Source organism: Coregonus clupeaformis, chromosome 2 (genome assembly GCF_020615455.1).
Source record: "Coregonus clupeaformis isolate EN_2021a chromosome 2, ASM2061545v1, whole genome shotgun sequence".
Classification (NCBI taxonomy): domain Eukaryota; kingdom Metazoa; phylum Chordata; class Actinopteri; order Salmoniformes; family Salmonidae; genus Coregonus; species Coregonus clupeaformis.
The window spans coordinates 24916285-24935207 of NC_059193.1; the positions used below are offsets into that span (position 1 = coordinate 24916285).

At 43.6% G+C, this 18923-nt stretch overlaps 1 protein-coding gene across 7 annotated transcripts in view; it reads right to left on the reverse strand.

The window, feature by feature from the left end:
* LOC121532055 (disks large homolog 3) overlaps positions 1–18923 on the reverse strand; it is a 156936-nt gene that overhangs the window by 92467 nt on the left and 45546 nt on the right. For 5 of the 7 annotated variants that reach the window (XM_045227085.1, XM_045227079.1, XM_045227081.1 and 2 more), the window contains exon 1: positions 1849–2680. The exons of the other annotated variants lie outside the window; for them this stretch is intronic. In XM_045227085.1, the coding sequence (XP_045083020.1) occupies positions 1849–2229 (381 nt within the window). In that variant the 5' untranslated portion in view covers positions 2230–2680. Of the gene's footprint in view, positions 1–1848; positions 2681–18923 lie in introns of those variants that run through there. 7 annotated transcript variants of the gene reach the window in all.

Here is an 18923-nt window from a genome sequence, read left to right on the forward strand (position 1 = left end):
TTGTTGTAGAGCAGGGATGGGCAACTTTCACACCCCAAAAATGTATCCGAGGGGGGAACTCAGTCGGGATCTCAATTTACTGTTGCGAGATAGAATAGTAGAATACACAAGGTGCAATTTCGAAATGTGGTTGTGCATCAGCAGTTTTTCTCTTGTTATGTCAGTCACTGGTAGTCACTTAATTAGCCCATGTCAGCTAGATTTTTATAGATTGGTAAATTAGTCTAGTGGCCAGCTTTCTAAACTTGTAGTAATGTCGAATTAGAGCCCGGGGGGGCCCCATTGATTTTGTTAGTCAGTCTCACTCAGATATCATATTAAAAACTGCCTTCTCACCCTATGGCAAAATGTGTAGAATTGCAAAAGATTAGCTGTAAAACTGCTAATTTTCCTCCACACCCCATGGCAAAATGAGTAGAATTGCACGAAATGAATGCTAAAAATAAAAATGTTGCATGAAATTAGTTATAAAATTGCTAAATATTCTCTCCACTACATGGCAAAATGTGTAGAATTGCACGAAATTAACTCTAAAACATACATTTTTCTTTCGGGGTGGTGGGGGGGGGCAACTGCGGAACCTCATGATGAGTTCAGATTTTTTGTGATCCCCACCCCCATTAAAGTTGCCCATCCCTTTTTTATAGGAAGGCAAGCTACTAATATCAGTCAGGTTGCTGTTCATCTGTGCTCTGTGTTCAGTAGAATTTCTCCAACATTGCCATTGAGATTTCAGCCTCCATTTTACCCCCATAATGTTTCTCACTCTCTCACTCTCCTGCCATTCTATGCTCTTTGCTCAAATACACAAACACCCTGATTTCATAGCGTTAGTCAAAAGAGATATGTCTAGACTGAGATGATAGAGGCCCCAGGAATGTGAAGGAAATGTTAAATGGAGAATATAAAACATGTGCTGGTTTAAATGGTCCTAGTCACAGTATCATATTCACCCAGTAGGATGGATGCTTCTTCCCTTTCATCAGTCAGCTTTTATCCAACCCTCCATCTCAGGAGAAATGTACATCTTATAAGGAATAACTAGCTGCATACAGAAATAAGACATCTTAATGGAGCTCTTCCTTCTCTCCTCTCGCCTTCTCACCTCTCTCCTCTCCATCTCCTCTCCCTCTTTCTACCGAAAATCTGCCTGATGAGAGACAACCCTTTCATTAGTTAATCTGTGAGAAACATGCATCACATATAGGGTGTTCGTGTCAGACAAAATGTATTTTTGTTAAGGGCCGATGGAGGAGAAACATTTATTTCTACATTGCAGTATAATGAGCCGGCTTTAGCATCATTTAGCTTTCAATGCATATTTCTCTATCGCCTCTACACTGTGGCTGTAGGATGAAAACAAATGCAGGGCTGTTTTAGTCTGTAATGTTAACCTAGGCCTTCGATGAAATAAAATTAATAAGCAATTTCAATCCCATCTGACCTTTATGTAAGGCATTACATTCTTATGTTGAAGTGAATGTAGAATAGTCTGCCTGCTCAGTATAGTTGAACAATGTATAGGAAACAGCCCACTACTCCCTAAATGAATGAATGAGAATGAACAGATGAACCGAGAATCTGTATTAGAGCAGAAGGCTGGGATGAAGGAAGGATGAAGGAGTGAATATGAGGCATCAGCTCCGGTTGCTCTCTACCACAACACAGCACAACAGGCTCCACCAAGACAGATAAGCACCTCTAAAAGATGTACACACTCATGTCTGTTCCAACCCAGCAACCTCACATCAAATCCCATTCACCCACTGCCCCTCTGCCTAACCCTTACGCTCCCAGAGGCGTGGGATGGAAGGCCATAAGGCCGGCTGAGGAAGTTGAGGTAGTTACCTGGTCGTACCACTCCCGGTTGGAACAGGTGCACTCCGGCCACCAACCTGCTTGACCACCAGAATTGTTGCCATTCACCTTGGGGCCGCCCTTGGATTGGCCCTTGGGGTTTGGGCCTCCGGGACCCCCGGCAGACGTCATCTTGCCTTTACTTCTCCCCAGAGTACCCCCTCCTCCTCCCATGCCTCCTCCTCCTCCTCCTCCCCCTGAGGCTGGAGGCTGGGGTAAGGTCTGCCCGCCTCCGGGCCCGTACCCGGCCGGGTATCCATAGGGCTCGGCCTGCCATTCTTGGTACTGAGGGGCGTCCATCCTGCGCAGGGCGGCCATGCGGGTCACCTCGTAACATTCTGGGCACTTGCAGCAGTGGTGGTGTTTGTGCATGCTGACTGGGCTGACTGGGCTGGCGCTGGGCTGGCTGAGCGGCGTGGTGTGGCACTTTCTCTCTGCTGCCTCCTCAAATCACACGCAGCACGCTGCGATCGGCTCGCAGAATGCTAATACCGACAAAAATAACACTAATCACAGCAATTCGACAGATTTTCCCTTTTTCTCCAAATCCTGTTACTCTCCTCTCTTCATTCCCCTCAGATGACAGAAAAAAGAGCGAGGAGGGTGGAAGTAGCAACAGGAAAACAAAAAATTAGTACGTAGTCTTCCTTCCTCTTGACGTAGAAGATAAAATAAAATAATATTGAAAATATTGTATACGATCACACAATCAGAGACCAGCCCCGATGGTACATTTTCCTCTCACCGCTCGTTTCACAGTGATATGTATATAAATTAATAGATATATTAATTTGTTTATATATTATATATATATATATTTACACACACACACAAATACATATAAAAATATTAATATAAACAGACAAGCACAAATACACAGATATATACAGAGATATATGTATATAAATATCTATATGCGTGTGTACAAATATATATATAAACAATATGTACAGGTATAAATGATATCCTCAGACGAAATCTTCCTCTGTGTTTCTCTTCCCTTTTTCCAAACCCGTTTTCTTCCTCCTGTTTTTCCTCCTGCGTTGATAAGCAGCGTTTTTATGTCTTTCTCTCTCTCTTTCTCAGCCTGCAGAGAGGAGCTAAGCACTGGATTGCCTCTCAGTCAGCTTGCCCTAGATGTGGATTATACAGAGGGATGCGAGAGGGAGATGGAAAGAAAGAGAGAGAGAGGGAGAGAGAAAAGAGCGAGAGGCAGAGAGGGGGAGACAGAGATACGTAGCAGCATCCCTCCAGCCCCTCAGCCCTGACAGCCACAGCCAATCAACTGGCAGCACTGCCCTCATCAGCAGCAGCAGCAACAGGACTGAGCGCTTCACTGGCTGCTCTTAAAGGGGCCACGCCACCTAAACCACACTGCTCGCTGCCTAGGTAGGAAAGACATTGCCTCACACACGCAATGACTGTAACCTAGTCACATTTGTCCATCTCCTCCATATGTGTGGACTGTGTTTGGAGGTAAAAGATAGATCATAACCTATGCCATTCGAATCCATGTTTTCCCTGGTTCCAATGCAACCAAGATCCAACATACAGCCTCCAATTTACAGCCCTGTTCCTGGAACCGGTCCCTGGGCGTCTACTGTAATCTCTGGTTCAATGATGGGAGCTTTGTTGTCTTGGGCCATTGATTGACACCCTCAGGGCTAATGTCATGGTATAGTGCTGAACATCTAGACATAATGTAACAATGAAACAGGTGTTGTTGCACCTCACATTCACATGACAATCCTGTTGCATTTGGTATATTATCAACAAAATACTAGGGGTTATTATACTAAAATCCATTACCATTATAGGGCTTTGCCTTGTAATAAAGTGTGCCTATAAATCACCATACTATTACTATAGACCCCCCCCTCCCCTGTCTATACCAATGTACTACATTTTCAGCAAGCCTTGAACAATATTGAATCACGTCATTCTAAACACCTAGATCAAACCTAGTATGACGACCAGAGCCCTGTACTGACAGGTAGAGACTAGTATATCTATTAGAATACAATGCAGTTCAGTACATCTAAGACCCCATAGCACAGTGAAGAATCATGGGGGAAATATCTCACATGTTCACAATGATGACATCAACACATGTGTACGCAACCAACAAGATTACACGCTTGGGCTTTCGAGTGGGTGGAGGAAGAGAGAGAGTGAGAGAGGCAGTGAGAATGTGGAAGAGAGACAGAGAGGAAGAGAGTATGGACGGATATGGTATTTTTATGTGTGTGGTTACGTTTTTAGTCAGTGATGACTGCCAGTGTACTATTTATGCAAGCTTAGAAATGTAAGTGTTGATAAGAGCTCCATCTAACAGACACCAAGGCTGATGGTCTGTCTTGTGGATAACTGGAGTGTGTGTTACAGTATCTGCATTAAATACCTGTATATACACAGTACCAGTCAAAAGTTTGGACACACCTACTCATTCAAGGGTTTTTCTTTATTTTTAAAAATGTTTACATTGTAGAATAATAGTGAAGACATCAAAATATGAAATATGAAATAACACATATGGAATCATGTAGTAACCAAAAAAGTGTTAAATAAATAAAAATATATTTTATATTTGAGATTGTTCAAAGTAGCCACCCTTTGCCTTGACAGCTTTGCACACTCTTGGCATTCTCTCAACCAGCTTCATGAGGTAGTCACCTGGAATGCATTTCAATTAACAGGTGTGCCTTCTTAAAAGTTAATTTGTGGAAATTCTTTCCTTCTTAATGCGTTTGAGCCAATCAGTTGTGTTCTGACAAGGTAGGGGTGGTATACAGAAGATAGCCATATTTGGTAAAAGACCAAGTCCATATTATGGCAAGAACAGCTCAAATAAGCAAAGAGAAACGACAGTCCATCATTACTTTAAGACATGAAGGTCAGTCAATACGGAAAATGTCAAGAACTTTGAAAGTTTCTTCAAGTGCAGTCGCAAAAACCATCAAGCGCTATGATTAAACTGGCTCTCATGAGGACTGCCACAGGAAAGGAAGACCCAGAGTTACCTCTGCTGCAGAGGATAAGTTCATTAGAGTTAACTGCACCTCAGATGGCAGCCCAAATAAATGCTTCACAGAGTTCAAGTAACAGACACATCTCAACATCAACTGTTCAGAGGAGACTGCGTGAATCAGGCCTTCATGGTCGAATTGCTGCAGAGTTTACTAGCAAACAGTGAGGAGAAACAATAATAGACCAAAATGTGATTCGGGGCACAGTAACCAAAAAAGGTTGGGAATCACTGTCTTAGTGTGTACATGAAGAATATATCTATGAGTACGCACCTTGGTGTGTGTCTGGGGACATATCTTAAGAGTAGATGTGTGTGTGTGTGTATAAGTGAGTGCTTACAGTCAGTACACAGCTACTGCAGCCCTACCAGGAGGTACAAACAGCAGGCTCAGCAACACTTCATTACATGCAACAGTAACTCACTTCATTATCATGATATTCTATTCCTGTAACTTATGGAGATTCTGCAAGCAGAGCAGAAAGAAGGGGGAACGTTTACATTTTTAACGGAGCGAGAGGTGCCGCTGAGAGCGCCCATCTCGGTTACGAAGACGCAGTCACAATTTCTGTCAAAGCCAATCACGGCTTAAAGGCGCTGCTTGAAGGCGCTGCATGAAGACGCTGCTTAAAGCCACTGCTTAAAGGCGCTGCTTGAAGGCGCTGCTTAAAGGCACTGCTTGAAGGAGGTGCTTGAAGGTGCTGCTTATAGGCGCTGCTTGAAGGCGCTGCTTAAAGGCGCTGCTTGAAGGCGCTGCTTGAAGGCGCTGCATGAAGACGCTGCTTGAAGGCGCTGCTTAAAGGCGCTGCTTGAAGGAGGTGCTTGAAGGAGGTGCTTGAAGGAGGTGCTTGAAGGCTGTACTTGAAGGCGGTGCTTAAAGGCGCTGCTTGAAGGCATTGCTTGAAGGCATTGCTTGAAGGTATTGCTTGAAGGCATTGCTTGAAGGTGGTGCTTGAAGGCGGTACTTGAAGGCATTGCTTGAAGGCATTGCTTGAAGGAGGTGCAAGCATATCCATCACGGCACACATGACCGAGCACATGTTGGAACCATCCTCCCTCTGCCTCTCTGGCTCTCTTACCCATCACCTGCATCATATTTACCGTCCAGCGGTTTGCAGCAAGGGCGTTTGCAGTATAAAAGGCACCATATGACAGAGGGAATGAAAATATATGGATACAGTACAGGCAGGAGAGATGGAGGAGAGCAGGAAAGAAACAGAGACTGCCTGCACTGTATGAATACAGATATGTCATGTGTGTGTGTGTGTGTGTGCGTGTGCGTGTGTGTGCAACAGTGTGCATCTGTGTGAGTATGCGAGTGCATGTGGGCGTTTGTAGTACCTCTGGGGAAAATAATCCTATTCCTTTAAAGATTATATAATATGAAATATAAAACATTTTGCTTGGTCTCCTTAGAACCAATCAATGACCAGTACTCTATGTGTAAGCAGGACAGGGAGATGGAATGAGAGAGGAATAAAGAGGGGAACAGTGATACAGGAGGTTACCAATGGCAAATCAGACCAGAGGTTCTATGAAATGGTCTCCAGCATGGCATAGTATGTATTATATTATCTTACAGTAGCATGGATGTGCCTTTAAGCAGATTATTACTGACTGACATGGATGCATTGGATATACAGTCATTTTGATCAAATGCTTTACTGGTCATTGAGGTTTGGGAATAGTGCGTATAGCAGTATATGATCCTAAGAGTGGGTCCATATTGTCACGCCCTGACTCTGGGGACTCGTATTTGTTGAGTCAGGGTGTGTATTTTCTGTGTGATTTTCTATGTTGTATTTTCTATGTTTGGATCTAGTATGTTATAGATCTATGTTGGCCGGTGTGGTTCCCAATCAGAGGCAGCTGTCGCTCGTTGTCTCTGATTGGGGCCAATACTTAGGCAGCCTATTGGCACTAGTGGGTTGTGGGATCTTGTTCTGTGTGAGGTATGTTGTTTGTGTACTTTACGTTTCGTTTGTTGCTTGTTTATTCATTCCAAATAAACATGTATGCATATCACGCTGCGCCTTGGTCCGTCCCGCCCGTCAACGATCGTGACACATATCCTAGTTCAGTCGCTCTCACACACTGAGGGCTCAGATGCGTCTGTGAACAGATACAGTTGAAGTCGGAAGTTTACATACACCTTAGCCAAATACATTTAAACTCAGTTTTTCACAATTCCTGACATTTAATCCTAGTAAAGATCCCCTGTCTTAGGTCAGTGAAGATTACCACTTTATTAAAAAAAAAAAAAATGTCAGAATAATAGTAGAGGGAATGATTTATTTCAGCTTTAATTTCTTTCATCACATTCCCAGTGGGTCAGAAGTTTACATACACTCAATTAGTATTTGGTAGCATTGCCTTTAAATTGTTTAACTTGGGTCAAACGTTTCGGGGAGCCTTCCACAAGCTTCCCACAATAAGTTGAGTGGATTTTGGCCCATTCCTCCTGACAGAGCTGATGTAACTGAGTCAGGTTTGTAGGCCTCCTTGCTCGCACACGCTTTTTCAGTTCTGCCCACAACTTTTCTATAGGATTGAGATCAGGGCTTTGTGATGGCCACTCCAATACCTTGACTTTGTTGTCCTTAAGCCATTTTGCCACAACTTTGGAAGTATGCTTGGGGTCATTGTCCATTTGGAAGACCCATTAGCGACCAAGCTTTAACTTCCTGACTGATGTCTTGAGATGTTGTTTCAATATATCCACATAATTTCCCTTCCTCATGATGCCATCTATTTTGTGAAGTGCACTAGTCCCTCCTTTTTTTTTACTGTGGATATAGATACTTTTGTACCTGTTTCCTCCAGCATCTTCACAAGGTCCTTTGCTGTTGTTCTGGGATTGATTTGCACTTTTCGCACCAAAGTACGTTCATCTCTAGGAAATTTCGTTTGGAAATTGCTCCCAAGGATGAACCAGACTTGTGGAGGTCTACAATTTTTTTTCTGAGGTCTTGGCTGATTTCTTTTGATTTTCCTATGATGTCAAGCAAAGAGGCACTGAGTTTGAAGGTAGGCCTTGAAATACATCCACAGGTACACCTCCAATTGACTCAAATGATGTCAATTAGCCTATCAGAAGCTTCTAAAGTCATGACATCATTTTCTGGAATTTTCCAAGCTGTTTAAAGGCACAGTCAACTTAGTGTATGTAAACTTCTGGCCCACTGGAATTGTGATACAGTGAATTATAAGTGAAATAATCTGTCTGTAAACAATTGTTGGAAAAATTACTTGTGTCATGCACAAAGTATATGTCCTAACCGACTTGCCAAAACTATAGTTTGTTAACAAGAAATTTGTGGAGTGGTTGAAAAACGAGTTTTAATGACTCCAACCGTGTATGTAAACTTCCGACTTCAACTGTACCTGCTCAGAGGGTAATTTCTAAAAGTTAAATGTGTTCACTGTGTTGTTACCACAGCTGCACTGTCAAGCCAGTGCTTAGGATTCTCCTTAGTTTACAGGAGTCAAGTAGGACGTCTACAAAGCACTTACACAGAGGAGCGTTTCAACTGAGATGGAACACATCTATAAAGATTGTTTACAGTATGTCATTTTTTATGCTGAGAGGGATATCATAAACTAGGTTTCCATCCAATTGGCGACAGATTTTCATGCGAATATCCTAAAATCCGCATAAAAACAATATGCGCATTTTCCCACCAGAGATGTGTTCCCATCAAATTGACTTGTTGCAGATAAAGACTGTGCGTGTTGACGTAGTGCACATAAAAATTGCTTTTGCGGTTAAAAAAGTTTAATGGGTTTCCATCGCATTTTCAACTCTACTGATGGTTTTCTCACAAAAATTGTTTGCGTTATATAGTGAATGTGCCCACTCCGGTATTGGCACATGCGCTCTAGCCACAGCGCACTTATAACCTACATGATGAGATTATTATGGATTGAAGAGCGAGACTATTTTTACTTGTCAAACGGCAGCCAAACATCGATGATCATGTCACCAGAATAAGACCCTCGATATTTATTGGAAAGGAGCATCAAGCTCATCACCGTGCACTTTCACCATCCTGTGAAGTTAATAATAATGTATTTAATCTGTAGTCTAATAAACTGCATGCTTTCCTGATGAGTCGTAGTGGGAGGACCACACAACGTCATCACGTGACTCCAAGTTTACTTCGATATGATGTTTATTATATCAATATTTGCATATAAAAGCGTTTCCATCGACATTTGTTGCATAACTATTTTTACTGACACAAACAGATCCCACCTTGTCTAGCATATTTTGTTTTGTCGACATTTGGAACGTTTACTTCAAAAAAGTATGTTTTTAAAAAAAAAGGTTGGCTGGAAACCTGGTTATAGAAATAACCAATATTTAATATGTGGTCCTCTGTAGCTCAGCTGGTAGAGCACGGCGCTTGTAACGCCAAGGTAGTGGGTTCGATCCTCAGGACCACCCATACACAAAAATGTATGCACGCATGACTGTAAGTCGCTTTGGATAAAAGCGTCTGCTAAATGGCATATTATTATTATTATAATCTCTCTTTTATCCTTAATGCAGGATTAATATCGGGGAATAGAAATGTCTAGAAGCGAATAATGAATGACAGTACTAATTTACCTCGCACATGAGGTAACGTGTGTACGTTTGTGCGCACGTACATGTGTGTGTGTGCATATGTTTGTTTGTTTAGGTAAACACTGTGTCCAATTAAAGGCTTGGGGACTGCTGGGAAGATTTGGATCAACAATATAAGGTGATTTATCTTTGAAATTAAATCGGTAACCCTTGACCCTCCCTTGACAAATGAAAAGGGGAGACCTGTGATTTATGTTGTCAAGGAGGGACTTTTCCTCTGGCTTATGGGAGGGCTACAGCATATCCCACCTCACAGCCTCACAGCACATCTGTCTGTCAGCGTACTGTCACCTAGCGCTCACATCCCCTATTATATAAACACACCTGGAAGAACCAACACACTCAAACTCACTCACAAACACACACTCACACACACACCCATTATCACCATAGCAACACCCCCACCCCCTGCACACACAGCATGTGTAATGTGGAGAGCATTTCTGTAATTTCTATGCATTCTCAGAGAAGCAATGTGACTACTCCCTGGTCACCTGACAGGATGCATGCCCATGTAAGGAGACAGGACGGAGAGGCAGTCTTAAAGGAGCAGTCACACCATAACCCATCCTGATCCTCTTCTGTTGTCTTAAAGGAGCAGTCACACCATAACCCATCCTGATCCTCTCCTGTTGTCTTAAAGGAGCAGTCACACCATAACCCATCCTGATCCTCTCCTGCTGTCTTAAAGGAGCAGTCACACCATAACCCATCCTGATCCTCTCCTGTTGTCTTAAAGGAGCAGTCACACCATAAACCATCCTGATCCTCTCCTGTTATCTTAAAGGGGAATTTCACCCTGGGGGAATCTGGGCTTGTTTGCATCATGTCTGAGGCATTTCTAGGACAGTGAGATGTGTTTCACACATAATTTCCCAGGAGGAAGGCAGGTCAAGGCTTCGCACTCTGAATGATACACCCTATGACGGCTTCCAGTGTATTGATGGGGTGGGGGGCGAGATCAAAAAATTCATGTAGTCCTGCTTTGTGCCATTTCGCGAAGGCTCTATGTTATACTGATCGTACTATACATTTTTGTGGGTGTAGATATGGTTGTCCTTGTTCGATAGAGCCATTGGACTTCTTTCAGCGATGTTCCTATCGGCGGATTCATTGCTAAATATACAAGCAGACACATTTTTCCAGTCTGAAAGACTACAACTTGTGTTGCTCTGGCCCCCGTCCCTCCCTCAATGTGGGCTTTATTTAAAAGGAGGCAGACACTATAAACAATCCTTTGGTGATATTCAACCATTCATGTTTCAACCGCAATATAGCAAAGAGGATTGGAAACAAAGGGTTGGATTTAGCTAACGTTAGAAGCTCAGCTACAACCGATGCCAGCACCAAGAGGGCAGATAACAAATATGGTGCCTAGTTAAGTAAGTAATTTTTTCTGCAAGGCACCTATATATATATATATATATATAGCTAACTTTAATTTATTTACTGAAATCCATATTGTGTATTGCTGGCTAACATATTTCAGTAAATAAATGCTGCCTTTGACACCATCGATCACCACATTCTTTTGGAGAGACTGGAAACCCAAATTGGTCTACACGGACAAGTTCTGGCCTGGTTTAGATCCTACCTGTCGGAAAGATATCAGTTTGTCTCTGTGAATGGTCTGTCCTCCGACAAATCAACTGTACATTTCGGTGTTCCTCAAGGTTCCGTTTTAGGACCACTATTGTTTTCACTATATATTTTACCTCTTGGGGATGTTATTCGAAAACATAATGTTAACTTTCACTGCTATGCGGATGACACACAGCTGTACATTTCAATGAAGCATGGTGAAGCCCCAAAATTGCCCTCGCTAGAAGCCTGTGTTTCAGACATAAGGAAGTGGATGGCTGAAAACTTTTTACTTTTAAACTCGGACAAAACAGAGATGCTTGTTCTAGGTCCCAAGAAACAAAGAGATCTTCTGTTAAATCTGACAATTAATCTTGATGGTTGTAAAGTCGTCTCAAATAAAACTGTGAAGGACCTAGGCGTTACTCTTGACCCTGATCTCTCTTTTGACGAACATATCAAGACTGTTTCAAGGACAGCTTTTTTCCATCTACGTAACATTGCAAAAATCAGAAATTTTCTGTCCAAAAATGATGCAGAAAAATTGATCCATGCATTTGTTACTTCTAGATTGGACTACTGCAATGCTCTATTTTCCGGCTACCCGGATAAAGCACTAAATAAACTTCAGTTAGTGCTAAATACGGCTGCTAGAATCCTGACTAGAACCAAGAAATTTGATCATATTACTCCAGTGCTAGCTTCCCTACACTGGCTTCCTGTTAAGGCAAGGGCTGATTTCAAGGTTTTACTGTTAACCTATAAAGCGTTACATGGGCTTGCTCCTACCTATCTTTCCGAGTTGGTCCTGCCGTACATACCAATACGTACGCTACGGTCACAAGACGCAGGCCTCCTAATTGTCCCTAGAATTTCTAAGCAAACAGCGGGAGGCAGGGCTTTCTCCTATAGATCTCCATTTTTATGGAACAGTCTGCCTACCCATGTGAGAGATGCAGACTCGGTCTCAACCTTTAAGTCTTTACTGAAGACTTATCTCTTCAGTAGGTCATATGATTGAGTGTAGTCTGGCCCAGGAGTGTGAAGGTGAACGGAAAGGCTGGAGCAACGAACAGCCCTTGCTGTCTCTGCCAGGCCGGTTCCCCTCTCCACTGGGGTTCTCTGCCTCTAACCCTGTTGCAGGGGCTGAGTCACTGGCTTGCTGGTGCTCTTTCATGCCGTCCCTGGGAGGGGTGCGTCACTTGAGTGGGTTGAGTTACTGACGTGATCTTCCTGTCTGGGTTGGCGCCCCCCTTGGTTTGTGCTGTGGTGGAGACCTCTGTGGGCTATACTCGGCCTTGTCTCAGGATTGTAAGTTGGTGGTTGGGGATATCCCTCTAGTGGTGCGGGGGCTGTGCTTTGGCGGAGTGGGTGGGGTTATATCCTTCCTGTTTGGCCCTGTCCGGGGGTTTCTTCGGATGGGGCCACAGTGTCTCCGGACCGCTCCTGTCTCAGCCTCCAGTATTTATGCTGCAGTAGTTTATGTGTCGGGGGGCTGGGGTTAGTTGGTTATACCTGGAGTACTTCTCCTGTCTTATCCAGTGTCCTGTGTGAATTTAAGTATGCTCTCTCTAATTCTCTCGTTCTCTCTTTCTCTCTGAGAACCTGAGCCCTAGGACCATACGTCAGGACTACCGGGCATGATGACACCTTGCTGTCCCCAGTCCGCCTGGCCTTGCTGCTATTCCAGTTTCAACTGTTCTGCCTGCGGCTACGAAACCCCTACCTGTCCCAGACCTGCTGTTTTCAACTCTAAATGATCGGCTATGAAAAGCCAACTGAGAGACCTGAGCCCTAGGACCATACGTCGGGACTACCGGCCGTGGTGACTCCTTGCTGTCCCCAGTCCGCCTGGCCTTGCTGCTATTCCAGTTTAAACTGTTCTGCCTGCGGTTATGGAACCCCTACCTGTCCCAGACCTGCTGTTTTAAACTCTAATGATCGGCTATGAAAAGCCAACTGAGATTTATTCCTGATTATTATTTGACCATGCTTGTCACTTATGAACATTTTTGAACATCTTGGCATGGTTCTGTTATAATCTCCACCCGGCACAGCCAGAAGAGGACTGGCCACCCCTCATAGCCTGGTTCCTCTCTAGGTTTCTTCCTAGGTTTTGCCTTTCTAGGGAGTTTTTCCTAGCCACCGTGCTTCTACACCTGCATTACTAGCTGTTTGGGGTTTTAGGCTGGGTTTCTGTACAGCACTTCGAGATATTAGCTGATGTAAGAAGGGCTATATAAAATAAAATTGATTGAAAATTGATATAGTGAGGGAAAAAAGTATTTGATCCCCTGCTGATTTTGTACGTTTGCCCTCCTCCAAACACGGCGAGTTGATGCCAAAGAGCTCCATTTTGGTCTCATCTGACCACAACACTTTCACCCAGTTTTCCTCTGAATCATTCAGATGTTCATTGGCAAACTTCAGACGGGCCTGTATATGTGCTTTCTTGAGCAGGGGGACCTTGCGGGCGCTGCAGGATTTCAGTCCTTCACGGCGTAGTGTGTTACCAATTGTTTTCTTGGTGACTATGGTCCCAGCTGCCTTGTGATCATTGACAAGATCCTCCCGTGTAGTTCTGGGCTGATTCCTCACCATTCTCATGATCATTGCAACCCCACGAGGTGAGATCTTGCCTGGAGCCCCAGGCCGAGGGAGATTGACAGTTATTTTGTGTTTCTTCCATTTGCGAATAATCGCACCAACTGTTGTCACCTTCTCAACAAGCTGCTTGGTGATGGTCTTGTAGCCCATTCCAGCCTTGTGTAGGTCTACAATCTTGTCCCTGACATCCTTGGAGAGCTCTTTGGTCTTGGCCATGGTGGAGAGTTTGGAATCTGATTGATTGATTGCTTCTGTGGACAGGTGTCTTTTATACAGGTAACAAGCTGAGATTAGGAGCACTCCCTTTAAGAGTGTGCTCCTAATCTCAGCTCGTTACCTGTATAAAAGACAAATGGGAGCCAGAAATCTTTCTGATTGAGAGGGGGTCAAATACTTATTTCCCTCATTAAAATGCAAATCAATTTATAACATTTTTGACATGCGTTTTTCTGGATTTTGTTGTTGTTATTCTGTCTCTCACTGTTCAAATAAACCTACCATTAAACTTATAGACTGATCATTTCTTTGTCAGTGGGCAAACGTACAAAATCAGCAGGGGATCAAATACTTTTTTCCCTCACTGTACTACTGTGATACAGTGGGGGGAAATGAAATTATTTTTCAGTTTGCTAATTTAGCTAGCTATGTAGCTATCTAAACAACTACCGGTAGGCATATCTATGACAAAAAAAATATATTTTGTATCTCGATTGTAAAACCTCTTCTCTTTTTAGTCGTAGATATGGTTAGCTACTAAACAGCAAGCTACAACGTTACAACCAGCCACCTAAGCTAGGTTTACCAGCAAACGTTAGCACATGACTGGAGTTGGCTAGCTAGTTAGCTTGGCGCCTGCTAACTTGTTATGTGCAACGCCTCGCATTTGTAACTTGTTAGCAAACATGTGTCGCATCAGCAACTGTAAATAATTTACTAGCTAGCTATGTAACATAATTGACAAGGGCTGACATTGGTTATGATTATGACCTTGGATGCATTTAAATCAGAAAATTATAAGCATGACACAAGATAGGATTCCAAACAGATGTAAATAACAAGTATTGCATAGCAAGCAAGCTAGCTAGCTAAGTTTACTAGCAAACAGTGAGGAGAAACAATAATACAACAATTTACTATTGTAAATCTCTAAAACTGAAGCTGGTTTTACTATCAAAAAATATTTGCCTAAGCATGCCTGATAGACATGGCTCTAGGTAGATACTGTCTGCCTACCTACCTCATTTGTACGGTCTGGTCACTGTGCAAAGGCTGAGGGTTATGCCGTATTTCTTTCTATTAGGCTAGATATTGTTGTAAATGTAAAATCTGTGCCTGTGAACATGTATGCATGTTCAACTAGTCTACCCTAATGTTGATGTTATGCTGGCATGGTTCAACTGTTGTTCAAACTGTACAAAAGAGTATAATTGTATTTGTTTTTTGTCTTACACACAATACTGTGTGGTGTCTGGGCATCTTCCTGGAGTGGATTCTAGGTACAGAAACAGAATTCCTTTGCCTGCGTGTGTCATTGTATCAGAACTGTATCCCGTGAACTGTATCCCTCTCGAGGGTTTAGACATTATGTTCAATTTCAAGCATAAGACTCATGAGGAGCTGAATGGCAGTTTGATTATAACACTCCTCCCACAGCTTTACAAGTATTCCCTGAACTTACTGTATGTTTCTTTGGAATGGCAAATTCATCATGAACACCTCTCCCATCATCTGCTGATCACCATTTCTCTTAGCTACAGATAGAGAATGAAAAACAGCTTCTATCTCAAGGCCATCAGACTGTTAAATAGCCATCACTAGCACATTAGAGGCTGCTGCTGCCTAATGAAATCACTGGCCACTTTAAGGAATAGAACACTAGTCACTTTAATAATGTTTACATATCTTACACTACTCATCTCATATGTATATACTGCATTCTATTCTATAATATTCTACTGTATTTTAGTCCATGCCGCTCTGTCATTGCTTGTCCATATATCTTTGAGAATGGTGCCGGAGAAGATGGCTGCCGTTTTACAGCCATCTAACCAATTGTACTATTATGTGTGTTTTTCCGCGTTATTTGTAATTTATTCTGTATATAATGTTTCTGCCATCATCTCTTATAACCAAAAAGAGCTTCTGGATATCAGGACAGCGATTACTCACCTCGTATTGGACGAAGATTTTTTCTTCAACAAGTCGACGCGAAGGATATCCTACAGACACCCGACAAGGCCCAAATCCCTGTCATTCGCATGAGAAAGAGACAGAGATATTGTGGACGTAGGTCGGGGTGCCTTGTAAGGATCCGACGGCGAGCGAGTAAACTGCCTCTTCCATCAATCCTATTAGCCAATGTTCAATCATTTGAGAATAAATTGGATGACCTAAGATTACGGTTATCCTACCAACGGGACATTAAAAACTGTAATATCTTATGTTTCACCGAGTCGTGGCTAAACGACGACAAGGACAACATACAGCTAGCGGGCTATACGCTACATCGGCAGGATAGAACGGCTGACTCCGGTAAGACAAGGGGTGGCAGTCTGTGTATATTTGTAAACAACAGCTGGTGCACAAAATCAAATACTAAGGAAGTCTCAAGGTTTTGCTCGCCTGAGGTAGAGTATCTTATGATAAGCTGTAGACCACACTATTTACCAAGAGAGTTTTCATCTATATTTTTCATAGCTGTCTATTTACCACCACAAACCAACGCTGGCATTAAGATTGCACTGAATGAGCTGTATAAGGCCATAAGTGAACAGGAAAACGCTCATCCAGAGGCAGCGCTCCTACATTTACATTACATTTGTCATTTAGCAGACGCTCTTATCCAGAGCGACTTACAAATTGGTGCATTCACCTTATGATAGCCAGTGGGACAACCACTTTACAATTTATTTATTTATTTTAATTTTTTTTTTAAATTGGTGGGGGGGTGGGGTAAGGATTACTTTATCCTATCCCAGGTATTCCTTAAAGAGGTGGGGTTTCAAGTGTCTCCGGAAGGTGGTGAGTGACTCCGCTGTCCTGGCGTCGTGAGGGAGCTTGTTCCACCATTGGGGTGCCAGAGCAGCGAACAGTTTTGACTGGGCTGAGCGGGAACTGTGCTTCCGCAGAGGTAGGGGAGCCAGCAGGCCAGAGGTGGATGAACGCAATGCCCTCGTTTGGGTGTAGGGACTGATCAGAGCCTGAAGGTACGGGGGTGCCGTTCCCCTCACAGCTCCGTAGGAAAGCACCATGGTCTTGTAGCAGATGCGAGCTTCAACTGGAAGCCAGTGGAGTGTAAGGAGGAGCGGGGTGACGTGAGAGAACTTGGGAAGGTTGAACACCAGACGGGCTGCGGCGTTCTGGATGAGTTGTAGGGGTTTAATGGCACAGGCAGGGAGCCCAGCCAACAGCAAGTTGCAGTAATCCAGACGGGAGATGACAAGTACCTGGATTAGGACCTGTGCCGCTTCCTGTGTAAGGCAGGGTCGTACTCTGCAAATGTTGTAGAGCATGAACCTACAGGATCGGGTCACCGCCTTGATGTTAGCGGAGAACGACAGGGTGTTGTCCAGGGTCACGCCAAGGCTCTTTGCACTCTGGGAGGAGGACACAACGGAGTTGTCAACCGTGATCCTAGTGGCCGGGACTTTGATACAGGGAAACTTAAATCCGTTCTACCTAATTTCTACCAGCATGTTAAATGTGCAACCAGAGGAAAAAAAACTCTAGACCACCTTTACTCCAAACACAGAGACGCATACAAAGCTCTCCCTCGCCCTCCATTTGGCAAATCTGCCCATAACTCTATCCTCCTGATTCCTGCTTATAAGCAAAAACTAAAGCAGGAAGCACCAGTGACTCGGTTAATAAAAAAGTGGTCAGATGACACAGATGCTAAGCTACAGGACTGTTTTGCTAGCACAGACTGGAACATGTTCCGGGATTCTTCAGATAGCATTGAGGAGTACGCCACATCAGTCACTGGCTTCATCAATAAGTGCATCGATGATTTCGTCCCCACAGTGACCGTACATACATACCCCAACCAGAAGCGATGGATTACAGGCAACATCCGTACTAAGCTAAAGGGTAGAGCTGCCGCTTTCAAGGAGCGAGACTCTAACCCGGACGCTTATAAGAAATCCCGCTATGCCCTCCGACGAACCATCAAACAGGCAAAGAGTCAATACAGGACTAAGATTGAATCGTACTACACCGGCTCTGACGCTCGTCGGATGTGGCAGGGCTTGAAAACTATTACAGACTACAAAGGGAAGCACATTCGCGAGCTGCCCATTGACACGAGCGTACCAGACGAGCTAAATTACTTCTATGCTCGCTTCGAGGCAAGCAACACTGAAACATGTATGAGAGCATCAGCTGTTCCGGACGACTGTGTGATCACGCTCTCCGTAGCCGATGTGAGTAAGACCATTAAACAGGTCAACATTCACAAGGCCGCAGGGCCAGACGGATTACCAGGACTTGTACTTCGAGCATGCGCTGACCAACTGGCAAGTGTCTTCACTGACATTTTCAACCTCTCCCTGTCTAAGTCTGTAATACCAACATGTTTCAAGCAGACCACCATAGTCCCCGTGCCCAAGGACACTAAGATAACCTGCCTAAATGACTACCGACCCGTAGCACTGACGTCTGTAGCCATGAAGTGCTTTGAAAGGCTGGTCATTGCTCACATCAACACCATTATCCCAGAAACCCTAGACCCACTCTAATTTGCATACCGCTGTGGCTTCGTAAGAAGCATTTCAAGGTCCTGGAGTGTCCTAGCCAGTCTCCAGATCTCAACCCCATAGAAAATCTTTGGAGGGAGTTGAACATCCGTGTTGCCCAGCGACAGCCCCAAAACATCACTGCTCTAGAGGAGATCTGCATGGAGGAATGGGCCAAAATACCAGCAACAGTGTGTGAAAACCTTGTGAAGACTTACAGAAAACGTTTGACCCGTGTCATTGCCAACAAAGGGTATATAACAAAGTATTGAGAAACTTTTGTTATTGACCAAATACTTATTTTCCACCATAATTTGCAAATAAATTCATTAAAAATCCTATAATGTGATTTTCTGGATTTTTTTCCCCTCATTTTGTCTGTCATAGTTGACGTGTACCTATGATGAAAATTACAGGCCTCTCTCATCTTTTTAAGTGGGAGAACTTGCACAATTGGTGGCTGACTAAATACTTTTTTTCCCCACTGTAT